Source organism: Gracilinanus agilis, chromosome 5 (assembly GCF_016433145.1).
Source record: "Gracilinanus agilis isolate LMUSP501 chromosome 5, AgileGrace, whole genome shotgun sequence".
NCBI lineage: Eukaryota > Metazoa > Chordata > Mammalia > Didelphimorphia > Didelphidae > Gracilinanus > Gracilinanus agilis.
The window spans coordinates 295959685-295977833 of record NC_058134.1 but is presented as its reverse complement, the minus strand read 5'-3'; the positions used below and the strand labels follow the sequence as shown (position 1 = coordinate 295977833).

The 18149-nt window shown below is 38.6% G+C and overlaps 1 protein-coding gene across 1 annotated transcript in view; it reads right to left on the bottom strand.

Moving 5' to 3' along the window:
• PPFIBP1 (PPFIA binding protein 1) overlaps positions 1-18149 on the bottom strand; it is a 211895-nt gene that overhangs the window by 16904 nt on the left and 176842 nt on the right. Inside the window, exons 13-19 of the mRNA XM_044678659.1 lie at positions 17496-17580; positions 13058-13206; positions 8448-8563; positions 7213-7269; positions 4287-4347; positions 3897-3926; positions 995-1166 (exon numbers count right to left, since the gene is read on the bottom strand). Of these exons, the coding sequence (XP_044534594.1) occupies positions 995-1166; positions 3897-3926; positions 4287-4347; positions 7213-7269; positions 8448-8563; positions 13058-13206; positions 17496-17580 (670 nt within the window). The remainder of the gene's footprint in view (positions 1-994; positions 1167-3896; positions 3927-4286; positions 4348-7212; positions 7270-8447; positions 8564-13057; positions 13207-17495; positions 17581-18149) is intronic.

Below are 18149 nucleotides of genomic sequence, written 5' to 3'. Positions count from 1 at the left end.
CATATATACTGTATGATATAGAATAGATAATAACAATCTTTATCTATCTACGTATGCTGTTGTTGATTGCTGTGATTTAGTCATTTTCAGTTATGTCTAAATCTTTGTGATCCCATTTGGGATTTTCTTAGCAAAGATATTAGAATGATTTAGCCATTTCCTCCAGCTCATTTTATAGATGAGGAAACTGAAGCAAACAGAGGTAAGTGACTTGCCCAGGTAAACATGTGAAGCCAGATTTGAACTCAGGAATATGCTCCTTTCTGACTTCAGCCCTGGTACTCTAACTACTCCACCATCTATGTATGCCTCTTATATCGATATATTATATATATATTGAAAGATCTTCCATAGATCAAAATATTTACAGTAACTACTTTTTTTTATAGTAGCAAAAAACTATTAACATCCATTAAAACAAACCGTGGCAAATGAATGTCCTAGAATATTATTACAGCATAAGTAATGATGAACATGAAGAATTCAGCAGAACATGAGAAGACATGCTAAAAGTCAAGTAGGCAGAATTCAGGAAAATCATATGTATATAATTATTACAACAATGCAAATGGGAAAAAATGAAATGAACTAAAAATTATTTAATCATAATGACCAGGCTTGGCCCTGGAGGAAAGGTAAGAAAATATCCCTCTTTTCATTCATTAAAGATTGGGTGATTGCTGGTGTAGAATGTGCTCTCGGTCATGGTGGATGTTTTTGTTGGCTTGCCTGAACCATTTTCTTTTATCTTTGTTTTAATGAAAGAGTCTCTGGGCTGGATTGTTGGACACATTTGGAAAGGACTGTGATGAAGAAGCAAGAGACATCAACAGAACTTAAAGACTCCCAGAAACAAGAAGATAAAAATCAATAGGTCTGCTTGGGTCAACTACACACACCACATTCCTCTGTATGCACTGTAAGATTTATATGAACCAAATATCCATGGATGCAAAGTGGGGAGAGGAACAGGTGTGTATTTGTCCCTACATACCCAGGTTTGGTGCGCTTGCTGTCCTCTTGTTGTTTTTAATCTTAAAAAAGCCCCGTCCGAAAGAGGAGCGGCCTTTCCGAGTGCCAAAGGCATTGTCATCTGCTGAAGGGATAGGTCCTTGGACTTTGGGAGGGAGGCTTCCGAATTTGCTCATCTGCACAGGAGGCACTGTCTAAGGAAATAAGAAGGCAAATTCAAACTCACTAATGTGGAATGTCAAATATATTGCTAAGATGTTAAAAAAAAAAATTCTGAAAGCCAGTTAAGAAACAAAAGTTCTACTTTTGATAGATCCCAGAATACAGGTGGGTTATTACTTTTCCTAGAATCTCTGGATATTGTATGCAGAGTTTAAAAATTTTTTGCCAAAGTCTTTTCTGATTTTTCTCTGGTATCTAGTACTTCTGGTCAGGAAATTCCTTCTTTAAAAAAACAAAGAATCCTTACTTTCTATCTTAGTAACAATTCTAAGCCAGAAAGACAAGGGATAGGCAAATAGCATTAAATGACTTGCCCCAGAGTCACACAGCTAGGACGTATTTAAGACCAAATTTGAAGCTAGGTCCTTCGAGCTCCAAGCCTGGTGCCTCCTAACAGCCCAGAAATTCCCTCAGATAGCACAAATGGACAGCTATTCTTTAACATCCTTTTAGAGGGCTGTCTGGGAATGCTGAGAAATTAAGCGATTTGTAGATGGTCATATGGCCTGTAGGTGTCAGAAGTTGGATATGACTTCATGAATGTCGCACAAAATCCCATCTTCCCTTGAACTTCAACTACATGCATAGCAAGGCTACAAGAGAACATACTAAAGGCATAGCACATTCCCTACCTGGGGATATTCTGCAGAGAATAGTGGGTAATTCTTTTAATAAAAACATCTTAACAAGGAGAACTTTTTACAACACAAAGCACTCTAGGACACATTTGAATTTGAATTTAAAGTTCATATTGCTTCTTTTGGAAAAGATATACCATATTAGTAATGGTGGTGGGATCTTGGCTAAATCAATGTAATGCAAATTGTTCCTAAGGCAAGTGCAAGTTTTGTATCTCAAAACCAAAATTTTATCACAAAGATTTTGGTTAAAAGTCTACAGACATACTGACAACTCCTACAGAGTTTTGAATTTATATTCCTGGCAAATACCACACATAGATTATTATGTTTTCAAATAATCAGAATACAGCAAAATATGCCTAAAACTGAAATTATGCTAAACACACTTAATCTTTCTTATATGATTCAGAAGTCACGTTAAGACCTAGAGCATCCTAAATACCAATCTATAATATCATAGGGGAAAATTTCCTTCTAGGAATATTTTGTTTGTTTGCATTTAGAAAAGGGATTTGTCTTATGCCATAGCTATAATACTCAGCTAGCACAAACACGACTTTTTTCCTGCACATCTCATCCCTTGCTTTTTGGAGATAGAGTGTGGATATTGGGTGGTGGGATGTGGATTTGGGGGTTAAAAGGGCTTGTAATTTCATTCTCTCCATTACAAATTCCATTTTAGAATTAACTTCCACTTCAAAGTCACTGGACCCCTAGAATAACAAAAGATAGATTAGGATGTCTCTGTCCTTTCTCCTGGAATACAATAAAATGCCACCAAAGTCAGCAGCTATGAAGATAGGCTTTTTTGTACCTTACAAAAACCCTTGGAAAATGGTTGGTCTTCAGGAGCTTGCTTTCCTATTCTGTGGGCTAATTTATGCTTCTCTGTGTGCCACGGAGTGAATTCAGTAAGGATAGTTACTGATTTGTACCTTAAATTGATGTCACTAGTTTTCTTTCCATGATAGTATTTTACTCCACCATGTTAGGACACCAGTACAAAAGTAAATGTTTGAATGTTCCGTAAATTATGCCTCAGTATCAACGCTGAAATCATTTACTTCTAGCTGACAAAGCCACTGAGATTTCCCTTTCCTCTTACATGCCAACTGAGAGAGAGAGGCAAGCAAGCCTGCCTAGCGGGCAAGGCACCATGAGACACGAGGCTGCATCTATCAGGCCAAGTTAAGTCACCTCCACCATGCTGACTCCCGTCTCCTTCGGATGCTAATGGATGGAGAATCTGAAATGGCTGTAACTGCCTTTCCAGGACCCTCCGTGATCATGGCTAACACGATCTGAGAAGCTCTACAGCCAAAGCTACTGAAGACCCAGAAAAGAAAATTCTTGGCACTGCCAAATGACTCGGCACCAGGGAGCAGCCCTTGGGGACTTTTTCCATTTGATGCGGCTGAAGAGTCCACTAGGACAGGAGGGCTTCAGAGCAGGGACTAACCTTTCTATTTGTATCCCCCGCGCTTAACACAGTGCTTTGTACAAGTAAGCGGGTGATAAAAGCTTGAAATATTCATTCATTCACTTCCCCTCAAACTTCTGCTCTTATTCTGTAGACAGACACCACGCTGCAGACCTTAAGCTTTCCCTATCCAGCTGCCTCAAACCTTTTCACCCAAGGCTAAAAGTGGCTGGCTTCACCCTCTCGCCCCCGCCCCAAGGCAGGAGACTGAGGTCTCTAGGCAGGTCGCTAAGCCTGACCTTATAACCATAAAAATGTTTCTTGTAAAACAATAACAAATGCCAAGGATTCATATCAGGGAAACGGAGCAGCTCGTAATGGCTGAATTTCTCAGGCAAAGGACACAAGGACTGAAGATGGTCCTAGAGGAGGCTGGTAGAGACGGGGGGAGTGGGGGGCCGAGAAAGGGGGAGGGTCGTGTAACCTCCACAAGGAAGTCCAGTTATGCTGAATGTAGTAAATATGATGTTACAACTGCATGTTTGATATTTAAAATGGTTCAAAGACAAGATCATATCCCCCCACCCCTACTTTACTCTATTTTTCTTTTATCAGTTATAATAAGTCAGGCATAAAATCACCTCTGGAGGTTTTTGAAGAGGCTCCTTTTCCTGTATGGAGAGGAAAACATAAAGTATTAGAAAAAGAAAGAAATCGCATGCAATCTGTAGCATTCATTGTACGGAATGCCACTGATAAAAGATAAAAGCTACGCCTCCGTGCTACATTTCAACAAAATTTCAGCAGAGTCTCTAATGAAGTGCCTGGAAGATACACTGTAATAACATTTCCTTCAATGGGTATGAAAGCCTTCCAAATAATGAGTGACTTCCCACATTGCTACTTGCTCATGGCTCTCATTAATTCAGGTACAAGGTAGAGAATTAGTCACAATAAAGACACTCTTTTGTAGTTTTCACTCATAACATTCCTCTTTTCAGAATAATAAGAGAAATTTCTCAGGAACCTACCATATCAGATACTTCGCTCTTCAAATTGCCCAGGCTGCTGGCTTTTTGCAAAGTTGAAGATCTAAAAATAACAACAATAATAATAAGGATCAATAATAAGCACAACTTTTTCTCTTCTCATATAAAACATATTGGGGGGGGGGGGAAACCCCTTTAAAACTGCATTTGGGCTAGAAAAATCCTAAGGTTAGAATTTATTATGAACATAATTCTCCCTAAACTGTCACTGTCCGTGTCCTCCATGTTACTAAAGAGAGAATCCTCATCCTTAGGTTGACAATCTAAATCTTCACAATCAATTCTTCATTCTCCCTCCCCAGCCCTTCCCATCCAGTTTGCTGAGGCTTGTCCATTTCCCCTTGCACCACCTTGAATCTGCCCCCTTCTCTTCTCTGACATTGCTCACACCCTGGTACAGGCCACAATTACCTCATGCCCTGACTAACACCAAGGCCTGCTAGGGGGTCTGCCTGCCTCAAGTGTCTCCTACTCCAATCCATCTTGCATTCAGCCACCAAAGGGATATTCCTAAAGGGCATGGATCTGATCACGTCACTCCCCTAGGCCTTCACTCAATAAATTCCTGTGACTCTCTGGCACCTCCAAAGAAATTCAAAATGCTCCAACCTAGCCCCACCTTACCCACCTGGTCTCATGCCTTATTCCCCATCATGTACTAATAGATCCATTAACACTGATCTCTTCCATCTCTTGACTCTGGACATTTTCCATGCCTGGAATGTTTTCCCTCCTCTCTCCCTGCTGCCTTTCATGCTTCCTTTAACTCCCAACTAAAATTCCATCTTCTACAAAAAACCTTTTCCCCACCCATTTTAATTCTTGTGCCTTCCCTCTGTGAACTATCTCCTATTTATCCTGTATATAGCTTGCTTTGTATACATTTGTTTGGATGTTGTCTCCCTCATTATTAGACTGTGAGCAGGGAGACAATTTTTACCCCTTTTTGTATACCCAGAGCTTAGTACCATGCTTATCTTGGCACACAGTAGGTGTTTAATAAATGTTTATTAATTGATAGAAGACAGTTCATTAATGTCTGAATTATATTGTTTCATTTACTCAAATCTCTTCACTTTACAAAGTAACTTGAAAACTATGAAATGCTTTAAGTGAACTATTACTAATAATAGCATGTTAATTCAATAAAGGAATGGATTCATTTTAAAAAACATTTATGCTATAAATGCAAAATGTGATGTTCCCCTTAATCACTGACACAAATAAGATGCAAAACAATCATAAGGCCAAAAATTGAGCCCTAGTTTCCCCTGGCCATGTTATTGACTTTCCATTTTTGCCCAAACATCATTCCTAAAGAAATCAAATTCTGTAATGTTTCACCTAATGTTACACTTTCAAAGAAATAGTTTATGATGTCAGAGGAATATGCCTGTTTGTAGTTGTAGAAGCAATATCCATGAGGCATATGGGCAGATACCTTTATCTTCATTGTACATAAAGGGAAATAAACTTAAAGAAATTAAATGACTTATGACCATGATCATAAAGCTTATAAGTAGCAGAGCCAGGATTAGAAGAATCAAGGTTTTCTATTTGAGTCCAGCATTTTTCCAATAAACTAAACCATTTTAAAGTAACCTCCTATCATGATGATGGGAGGATAATTTGGTTTTTAAATCAGTGTCCGGATGTCCACAAAGGGGGTGAAAACTATTCTGATCAAAGTGTGTACTCAAAAGGCAGACTGGGAAGAAGTTAGGGAGGAAGGAAGCACTGACAGACTAATAAGAGTCAATGAATGCCAGGGGGCTACTGGGTTGTATAAATAGATAGACACCCCCAAAAATATTTGGCAACAAGATAACCCTATTGATTATATCTTCAAGAAGGTCTCCACTATCTTGGAGATCCATGGCATCCAGGTATTCTGAAAGGGTTAACAAGACACCTTAGGCCCCATTGAGAAGGTCTAATAACTACAGAGAAATATCCAGAGAAGCAGGACAGAAGAGAGAGTGGGAAATGGGAGAGAGGAAGGAAGGGAGAGGATAAGAACAGCTAGGAAGCTCCTAGTCTGGTCAAGACTAGGTATCTAGTAACAGTAGGTGCTGTTGTAGGACAAAGAAGACTTAGAAGATGAGGGAAACGTAGCCCCTATTAGATCATCACTTTTAACCGCCCATAGCTGGCTGGTAGGGAATTGGGACAGGATATTACAGCGCCTTTTCCCCTCATAAATTGCAACAAAACTAGTATGCAGAGAGTGCATTTTGGAGAAGCCCTCTACCAATGCCTAATATAATTAAAGACTGGGATAAATGCCTTACTTAGAAAGTCAATGGTAGAAGCCACTGAGACACTGACAACCGAATGCACTCACCCTTTTAGATTGTCTTTACAGTTTTTGCATTCTTCCACTAACTACATGACTAAATTTTAGATTAAAATGAAATCCCATCACACTGTGTCTCAAATGAATATTTTCATTTTGCAATGAAATAGCAGGGTGGCTAAGCAAGTGGCAATGGCAGAAGAGGAAGTATTTGTCTCTTATAACCAAACCTATTAAAAAAAAAATACAGCCCTTTTGGGGAATATCATCTTACTCGGTCAAAAAACACTCACCGTTAAGTCATCAAGTTCTTATTTGTATTAAAGTTGGTCATATCCAATTTGAAAAGAGAATATCTCTGTTTTCATTTAATAAAGAAGAATTGAGGGTCAGCTAGGTGGCTGAGCATCAGGTCTAGAGATGGAAGGTACTGGGTTCAAATACTGCCTCAGAAACTTCTTAGCTATATAACCCTGGACAAGTCACTTAACCCCAATTGCCTAACCCTTATTGCTCTTCTGCCTTGGAATTGATACTCAGTAATATTGATTCTAAGATAGAAGGTAATGTTTTTAAAAGAAGAAAAAAGAATTAATTCAAGATATTACTTACGATAGATTATCACAAAGTTGTATTTCTAAATCAGCATCAAGAATTGTTTTTCCATCACTGAAAGGCAAAATAGTTTATAGATTACAATAAATCTTTTGACTCAGGTCACAAATTAGATCCCACTGTGGAGGAAATAAATAAAACCTGTGTTTTGAGTTTAGGAGAAAGGTTTTCCCCACAGAAAAATAACCTTTGAGGTCAAAGAAATGAAGGTACAGGGTACTGTAAGCACACAGACCCTCTACTGGTATTGGTATTCAACAACAGGATAAACTCACTGATTCTGTCTTTGAGGTGGTCTCAATCACTCCAACTAGATATCCTGAAGGGATTAACAGGAGACCTGAGGTCTCATCAAGAAGGTCTTATAGCGTTTACTTCAGAGAAACATTCCCACCAGAATAAACCTGATCTTTGGCAACTCCTGAGAGGCCAGGTCATTCTCCTTCTCCATCCCCCAAATCCTCTGGCATCCTATTCCTAATATTCAGCCTCTCAAATAAGGAAAGTAACCTGGCAGCCCCACTTGATAGACTCATGTATGGCCTGTAACACTGACCTAAGGCTGTTGATAATAGAACATTTTATCTTCTAGACTTCCCTCTGGATTCACTGATCTCTAATCAACTTGACCAAGGGGAGAGGAATTATTCTGTAGGAGGATCTTAGGATCTTGTGGCTGAAGAATTCTTCAGCATCACTTAACTGTGGCATTTTTACAGACAGCTTAAATGCTAATAATTTTATTAAACATTTTTAAAGGAAAATTAATTGTATGATATCATCATATATTAATTTATATTTCTATTCCTACATATAGTCTTTTTTGTTTTGTTTTGTTTTTTTTATTTTAAACCCTTAACTTCTGTGCATTGACTTATAGGTAGAAGATTGGTAAGGATAGGCAATGGGGGTCAAGTGACTTGCCCAGGGTCACACAGCTGGGAAGTGTCTGAGGCTGGATTTGAACCCAGGACCTCCCGTCTCTAGGCCCGGCTCTCAATCCACTGAGCTACCCAGCTGCCCCCTCCTACATATAGTCTTACTTTTAACCAAAAAACTTACTTTTTAATTAGCTTTAATTTTTTAAATCACTTTGCTTGGGGACATGTTACAAAGTAATCTCACTTGCATCTCCCATACTTTAAAAATGAAACACGAACTCTGTATGAGCCAGTCTATCTATCACCATACCAACAGACTCATAACTTAAAGAGTACTTAAAAGCGACATACTTCACATCAGTTGACGTCTCTGATTTGGGTGGAGATTTTGACTTGTCAGACATTTCCAAGTCTTTGGATGCTGGTGAAAAGGAAGGCAGTGAAACTTGCAAGACACTCATATGGAGCTGTAATATAATCATGAAAAACGAAAAATGTAAATAAGAATAGAGTAGTCAATATTAGTGGAAAAAATGAAATAATAAGTGCATAATCACGAATATTTATTCTATTCCATCTGTGGCCAAAGGACTCACAGAATTTGGGAGTTGTAAGGGAACCATCAGCAGCCATCCCATCTAAATGACAGGTGAAATGAACCTCCAGGATAACATACCTGACAAAAGGACATCTAGCCTCTGTTTAAAGAGTTCCAAGAAGAGAAATTCACACCTTCTAAGGTAGATCATCACATTTAATCCTCAGCAAATTTTTCCTGACATCCAGCCTAAATCTATCTCTTTGCAAGTTCTATCAATGATTCCTGGTTCTGGCCGGAGGGCACACTTCTTCACATGATAGCCCTCCTTTCAAATACTTGAAGACAGTCATCTTGGTTTTCTTTGAGTCCTTTCTCCAGACTAAGTATTTCCTAGTTCCTTTCATTGATCTTCATATGATGTGGGACTTAAATAGCTTAGCACAGTGCCTATATTGTCCTTAATAAATGTTTGTTTCTGAGGGGGTTAAATTCCATTCCATATAATTTTTTATTGATCCTATTCATAGTTAGTTGATTTTGTCCTGTAACTGCCTAAGTCATGGTTCATTATCTCTGAATTTAGTTCAGGTACTCAGCTGGCCTGTAATTAGTTAATTTTAGAAATCCAGGCAACTCTTCTCCAAGATACTAAAAAAATTTCTAATGATTTTCAAAAAAATTGTTATAATGCCATAGATTTGCAAAATAAAGTTTAGTTCCATGTAGATAATTTTGAGATACATTTAGTTGGATTAATGTCATTCTTATTAATTTCATCAATTAATTAATAAAAAATTGCTATTAATAATTAATAGCAATAAGTTCCATTTTATGTTTTATAGTTGAAATGTTCATAAAATTGTTTAATGTTAATGCTGATGCCATGTTCCTAAGTTTTCACCACAATAATTTTAATAAAGTATCATAAAGCATTTGGGAATAATACCCAGAGAGTGGTGCATTGTGGGTTTTTATCCTCTTTAATGTGATTGCTGGATAAGCTTATGAGTTAAGAGCCATTTTATAGTACAAATGTTTGTCTAGGAGATGTGTTGCTCCTTCAGGCTGGTAAATATATAAATATTATTCCCTAGTACATTAACAATTGATTTTTGGTAAATAGTACAAGAGTCCTTGAGAAGTAAAAGAAAACTGAAAAACAAGTGTGTAGCAAGCATTAACTCTTTAGGATCAGAATTAAGCTCATTAGCCTACGGTTTGCTTTTCTGGAAACTGGTATATTTGCCACGGGAAAATGAATAATAAGAAATATATTTGGTTTATCCGAGAATATTTCCTGCAGGAGATGAAACATGACCTGAATTTTAAGAGGGACAATAAACTTGAAAATGGGTTTAACCAGATGAGAAATCTCTCTATTCATTCTCACTTTTGTTTCTACCATTAATTCACAACAGGTCTCTGGTAAAGTCACTTTAGTTCTCTATGTATTAATTTCTCCAATTATCAACCCATAGAATAACTTCAACCAAATAGATAAATGAAAGAAATAATTTAAAACATCTATAATATACTTTGAGCTAACAATAACACTATTAACACTATAAAATAAAATGTATAGTACATTTTTCATTATAATATGAATTTCATGGAATGTGGCTGGAGAACAATTTTCCTCTGACATTAAAAACTCTTCTATTTGGGGGCAGCTAGTGGATAGAGTACCAGATCTGGAGTCAGGAAGATGTGGCTTCAAATCTGACCTCAGGCACTTTCTAACTGTGTAACGCTGGGCAAGTCACTTAACCTAGATTTCCTAGCCCTTACCACTTTTCTTAGAGATGTTACAAAAAAACCCAAAACAACCCAAAACAAAAATCCCTATACATTTAGGTTGCAGATTTTTTTTTAAATTTTAAACCCTTAACTTCTGTGTACTGACTTATAGGTGGAAGATTGGTAAGGGTGGGCAATGGGGGTCAAGTGACTTGCCCAGGGTCACACAGCTGGGAAGTGTCTGAGTCCGGATTTGAACCTAGGACCTCCCTTCTCTAGGCCTGGCTCTCAATCCACTGAGCTACCCAGCTGCCCCCTAGGTTGTAGATTTGTAAATGTCTCCTCTTTGTTCCATGTCAATTTTGAGGAATAAAAATGCAATTTTTATCTTACTTGAATACATTTCTTTTAGAAGAAGGAACGGAAGGAGATGATTGTAGAAGAGAAGAATGAGAAGGAATTGTTTTCCAGGACTATCTGAAAAATCCCTGAGGATCTCTCCATTAACTGTAGCAGTAGGAGCAATTTATTAATTTACTCATAGAACTTACCTTATTCCTATATAGTGGCAAAAGATCTGTTAATGTTATTTGAATAAATATTTTACAAAACTATATATTTAGATAGCATCTATGTAGCCAAGATGCTCAAAGTTGTTTTGCTTTATTCTATTTTAAAACTCTTACTTTCTATCACAGAAAGAGCTCTAAAGCATGAGGGCAAGGATTAAGCAAATTGGGTTAAGTGATTTGCCCAAGGTCACACAGCTAGGAAGTGTCTGAGGTCAAATTTGAACCAAGGTCCTCCTGATTCTGGTCCTGGTACTCTATTCACTAAGCTACCTAGCTGCTCCATTTTGCCTTATTTTAACAAATTATTATTCCAAATGTCCTCAGTTGTTAAGGAATATAGAAATAAGTTTTTTGAAAAATAATAATTTGAGGTATCTAAGATCACAAAGCAAATCAGCAATTGACCTGAAACAGGAATCATGTCTCTCATTTAAGTCATAGAATCCCAGCTATAGAGCTCAGGTTAACAAGCCAAACTTCTCATTTTACAGATAAGGTAACTGAGTCCCAGGGAAGTTAAGTGACTAATCCAGGGTGGCAAAGGATAAGTGCCAAGTCTTCTGATTCCAAAGCCAAGGCTCTTTCCACTATTCTTGATGTTGCCTTCACCTCGGAAATTTGAGAAAAATGTTCTAAATTAACTTATCTTTGGGACAAGGGTAACTGGGGAAGGAGTTGGTCACCCCCACATCCCAAATACGACTTTTTGAAAAAGGAATTACAGGTAGAAGATGGGAAAGCCAGGACGCTAGAAGTGGGGAAAGAGGCAGAAGGAACTTGAGAACCGTATAAGCAGTTGTTGAGAATGCCTAGCTGGAGACGTGGACTGAGCTGAGGAGACGGAGTGCCTGCGATCCATGCTTCCCGGCCAATGAGAGCTTCCTCTCCTACCTTCTAGCCACTTTCTCCTCCTATGATTAACTGGGTATGCAAGCTTATCAGTTTCTTATCTCAATTGCCCACTATAAAACCCTGTTGGCCAAGAGAAATGCCAAGTGTGTATATGTGTTTTCTTTAGAGTTTACAAAGAGAGAACAAGGATAAGAGAATGGGTTCCTGATACTAGAGAGGTTTTCAGTTTCCAACCAAGAGTGGTGGGCTGGGTTTGAAAGGCAGGCTGCTCCGTGGAAGGGGGAGATAAAAGAATGCCAAGCTTCCATAAGGGAGGGAGAGACTCCCCCAGCCTTTAGCCCAAGGGCTGCAAAAGCAGCACTAGCGGACAAAGGGAGGGTGGGGAGAAGGGGGGGGCATAAGAAAAACTCCCTTCCTCCTGTATAGAGGCACAGCTTTCTTTCCACTCCCTTCTGCCTTAGGGAAGTGGCTTATCTTCCAAACCCAACCGCCAAAAAAGATTCAGAAAGGAAAGTAAGCTTAATATAGCCCACTAATCTCACCAGCACATAATTTACTTCTCACAGTATCTGCATGTGAATTCATATGCCAGAACTGTAATTTCACACTGTTCTATTTGTTCCCCCAGGTCAATGCTTGCCAAGCAAACCTTTTGATTCTCTAAAATAATGTTTTTGCTCCTCCTCTCTCTACATTTCCAAGTTTATATAGAATGCACAAATAGCTTAGCATTTCTGGTGGCCTCCAGTATTTTACAGTTGGTAAATTAGAGATAAATTGAAAGCAACAGATAAGCATCTATATGTATCTTGAGAAGAGGAAAAAATCTGTTAGGTTATCCTGACTCGTATCTCTTGGTAGCTCATATTTTTGAATGCTCAGCTCCAGGTCCTTCTTCCAAGTCTTGGCCAAGCCTTCCTTTCTTCTGTTTCTTCCAAAATTCCTTTTTCCAAGTTTAGGAAGGGAGAGCCTAAATTTCTCTGCTCCAAAACGCCAGTTATATTCCATTATATTTTGAAAAATAATCTCTCAGGGCAGGTAGGTGGTTCAGTGGATAGAGAACCAGGCCTGGAATCAGGAGAACCTGGGTTCAAATCGGACCTCAGATACTTCCTTAGCTATGTGACCCCTGGGCAAGTCACTTAACCAATACCTTAGCCACTCTTCCTTCTGCCTTGGAACCAATATTTAGTATTGATTCCAAAACAGAAGATAAAGGTTGTTGTTTGTTTGTTTGTTTTTTTAAAGAAAAACAATACCTCTTCTGGAACACTTGTGTTCAGTACATCATGGCTGGGAGATCCTGTCACGGGAGTAGGAGGTGGACTTTTCTCCAGATCACTAATACTCTGCATTTCCAGCAAGGCTGAAATCGAGCTAGGCAGCTCTTCATACTCGCCTTCTTTGCCTAGGTAAAGAGGAAACAGAAGTGTAGGTCAGATACTAACACTAATGATCTCCAATCAATTCCTAACAGGAGGCTTATGAATAAAGGAGATGAGAATAACCACTGGGAGTTCAGCTTTGCCCTCCCTGCCCCGGAGTGTGAACTCCTCCGTGACTCTGTGATACGTCTCATGAGAATTGTCGGGACATCAAAAGGTCCAGTGGCTCGTCAAGAGTCTCACAGTTAGTCTATCTCAGAAACAGGACCCGAAGTCGAGTCCTTCCAATGCCTCACCCAGGACTCTACGCTCTGAATTTTGCTGCCTCTCTTCAGGCCGGGAGGATAAAAACTTTACCTAAATCTCCAAGGGGTCTAGATTTCCTGGCATTCATGATAGCTGGAACAAAGCCTGGCCTTATGATCTCTGGGTAGAGATATATTTGGCTCATGTCCTGCATATTTTTCAGTTGTTTTCAGTCATGTCTGACTCTTTGTGACACATTGAGGGTTTTCTTGGCCAAAATACCGGAGTGGTTTGTCATTTCCTTCTCCAGATCATTTTACAGATGAAGAAACTGAGGCCAACAGGGTTCAGTGACTTGCCCAGGGTCACACAGCTAGTGAATGTCTAAGGCTAGATTTGAACCCAGGTCTTCCCTACTCATAATTTCTTTTAAAACCCCATAAAGAAAACAGGACTGATGGCGATAACAACATTTTGCAGATAAAAAAACAAAAACAAAAATGAGATAAAGTGACTTAAAAAAAAACAACCCCTACCTTCTGTCTTAGAAATGCTACTAAGTACTGCTTCCAAGACAGAAGAGCAGGAAGGGCTAGGCAGTTGGGATTAAGTGACTTGCCCAGGATCACACAACTAGGAAGTGTTTGAAGCCAGATTTGAAGTCAGGTCCTCCCTCCTCCAAGCAAGCTTTAAAAAAATTCACCTAGATTTTAGCAAAACATTGAAGTATCTCTCATGATTACCTTGTGGACAAGACAGAACCCATAGACTAGGAATCAGTATAGCTACTTGGATAAAATTAGGACTTAAAAGCCCTTACCTTCTGCCTGAGAATTAATACTAAGTATTGGTTCCAAGGCAGAAGAGTGGTAAGGGCTTGGTGACTGGGATTAAGTGACTTACCCAAGGTCACACAACTAGGAAGTGTCTGAGGCCAGACCTGAACCTAGGACCTCCATGTTCAGGCTTGGCACTCTTCTCCACTAAGTGACCCAACTGCCCTAGGACCAGAACTTTTTACATGAGTAATCATGAATGGGATGTCAACCTAGAAAGGGGTTTTTAGTAAAAGGCTGCAGGGATCTCTACTTTGTCCTCTCCTACTTAGTACTTTTATCAGTGACTTGGATAAAAACATCAAATAGATGGATTATGAAATCTGCAATTGGCTCAAAGCTGTAAAGACATACCTGAAATATTGAATGACAGACTAAGGACACAAAAATATCTGGATGGGTCAAACCTAATATGATCGAATTTAAGAAAAGTAAAATCCTTCTTCAAAAATAATTTTTTAAAAAATAATCCTTTCCTTCTGTTTTAGAATCAATACTATATATTGGTTCTAAGACAGACAAGTGGTAAAGGCTAGGCAATGGGAGTTAAGTGACTTGTCCAGGGTCACACAGCTAGGAAGTATCTGAGGTCAGATTTGAACCTAAACCCTCCTGTCTCTAGGTCTGGTTCTCAATCCACTGAGCCACCCAGCTGCCCAAAAAATAATCTTTAGAAATACAATATTTCAGATACTTTCTAGCTGCATGACCCTGGATAAGTCACTTAACCTCCATTGCTTTGGAAGCAACTGATTCCAAGATGGAAGGCAAGGATTTAAAAAAAAAAAATACAAGATGGAGAAGGCATAGCTGGAAAGCAGTTCATCTGAAAGAGATCTTCACATTTAGTAGAGTGTAAGCTCTTTATAAGTCAACTACAAAACAGACCAAAAAACCTTAAGGCTTCATTACGATTGGCCTAATATCCAGATTCAGGGAGGAGATGGGCCTAAGATATTCCACCCTGTGAGACTATACCTGGGGAAAATAAATTAGGAAGGAAGGATGAGGGAAGGGCAAAGAGGATGGTGAAAAGCCTGGGGCATATCTCTTGTTGGAGGTGGAGAGGTTTAGCCTAGAGAAGAAAGGCTACTTGTAGGGCTACCATTTGGAAACATATTGATCCAGTGATTATGGGGCAACAGAAACCGCATAATAGTGGATTCAGAAGGGCAGAATGGCAGGACGCAAAGAGCAGTCATTAATGGTTCTGCTTCAATTGGGGAGAAGTTTTTATTCTAGGGCCCCAGAGACCTTTGCTTGGCTCGATGCTATTTAACATTTTTTCAGTAACTTGATAAAGAATTCTATGGTTATTCTTCACATTTGCAAATGAACACACAGCTGGGAGAAGAAGCTAACAAACTGAATATCAGGACCAAAAAGACATTCAGAGGCTTGGGTGTATCCATTAAGAAGAAATTGAATAGGGATAAAAGTACCCTATTTCAGTATTTCAGAGTACAAACATCACCCTATCCAGATAATGGTTTGTCTGAGGAAGATCTGGGAACATTAGTAGACTGCATGGTCAGCATGAAGCAACATAACATGATGGGCAAAAAAAAAAAAAAAGCTGCTTTCACTTAATGCTCGCTGTCAAGAGCCGTAGAGGGTCTAGACGGTCTCACGACATTCTGGGCTTGTTAGACCACATCCAGAGCACAGATAAACGGCGGAAGGTGGAAAGGAGGGAGACTAGGATTGTGAAAGGACTAAGAAGATGCTGTCCTAAAAGGTTTGGTGGAAGGGACTTGCAATGGCTCGCTAATGACACCTCAGCTATCTTCAGCTATTTGAAGGATTTCACAGGAAAGATGCGCTAGAAGCATTGTTTAATCCAGCACACCAAACTAGGAGCTGAGGATGGAAATGCAAAAGAGATTCCTTAGGCTATGTAAGGAAAGCTTCCGAATCTTTAGGACTATAAAAAATAACAGGCTGTCTCCGAAGGCATTGGGGCTCCCTCGCAATAAATGTCTTCAAGCAAAGGCTCGAGCCAATACTCATTAGGGATGCTGTAGGTTACAGATTATTCTGGATAGATTTTGAGATTCCTTTCAATACAAAGACACAGCGATCTCTTCTTTCAGAGAATATTCCTGTGGTCTCCCTTGTGCATTCATCATACTTTATTTCTTATTATAGTTATCTATATGCATTGCAATTTTTTTGGCATCAGGAGTTCTTAATCTAGAGTCCATAAACTTGTTTTAAAAATACTTTTACATAATTGACTTTCTTCGCAATCCTATGTATTTTATTTTATTTAATAACAGTACTCGAAGAACCAGAAAGTCAAAGGGCGACATAAAATACAAAAAAGGTTAAGAACCCATACCCTATATTAATAACTCATGCCTTGCCCTTGAGAGTAGGGATCATATCTTCTTATCCTATTATTTTTTCCAGTGTCTAGGTTGGTATTTTGCATACAGTTGATATTCACCTATTTTTTTCAATAAATAGATTCTGAAAACAAAAAAATCTAAGGTCTCATAAATTAATTTATTCATAACTTTAGGACTGTCGATTATATTGTTCTTTATTGGGGGTGCAATGAAAACTGGGAGAGGGCTTTGAACTAGGATTCATCTAGATGTCTAACCCCCTTGAGTCAGTGATTAAGAGATTAATGCAGAATTTACAACTTTTGAGGTAAAAAAAACATTCATTGCGAGTAGGACTCACAATGCCTCAAGGGCATTTAAGGAGAAAGAGCTCACAAACTAAAGCTACAAAGAGTTGTCAAATAACTTTTCAAAAAGGATTCTGGGGGACAGCTGGGTGGCTCCATGGATTGAGAGCCAGGCCTAGAGACCAGAGGTCCTAGGTTCAAATCTGACCTCATACAATTCCTTGCTGTGTGACCCTGGGCAAGTCATTTCACCCCCACTGTCTAGCCCTTACTGCTCTTCTGCCTTGGAACCAATACTTAGTATTAATTCTAATGTGGAAGGTAAGGATTTTTAAAAAAAAAGCATTCTAATATTCCATTCCCACTTATTAATGAATAGAAGTTATAGGGATCATATTTTGGCTCCCTTTGCAGAAGACCTTTCTAAGTTGTCCAACAATATAATTAGCTGCATTGATAGGCAATGTGCTCCCTGCCACAGGAAGTATTCAGCCAGGGACTAGAAATATAGGCAATCCAAAAAAGAGAAGCAAAATGCATAGACAAATCACTAATAAACACTTTCCATTAAGCACAATAGAAAATACTCTACCTTTTTTTCCTTGAGACAGTATCACCATATCCTGTACTTTCTTGTACCTGTTCAAACACTGTCTAAGATCTTCAATTTTTCGATCCTATGAGGAAATAAAATTGGCAACTTTGATACTACAAGAAAGGCTATTTACAGTATCAAAGTCCTACTTAAGGAGTTTTCACAAAAGAAGTGTGTATGCATGTATATGTTTGTTTTCTGAGTTCATTCAATGGATAAAAATAACATAGCAGGGAACAGAAGAGTAGAAGAAAGAAAAAATAGCTGTGGAATTGAAATTGTGAATATAAAGGAATAAGAGGAACACAAAAGGAAAATAAGAATCGGAAAATAAATACATTAATAGATAATGTGATATGATGAAATCAATACTTATTAGCAAAATGCAAATGTAGCATTCTGGCCATGTTGTATTTTAAACTATTATTTGTATTTTAAAGATATTTTATTTTCCCAATGACGTGCAATAATGATCTTCAACATAGGTTGTCTGAAATTATACGATCCAAATTGTCTCCCTCTCTGTCTTTCCTTCCCCTTCTGGAGGTTGTAAGCAATCTGATCTGCATTATACGTGCATTATCATGTAAAACATACTTCTATATTGGTCATAAAATGTTACTTTTTACTCAACCTCTCAGCTAACAGCTA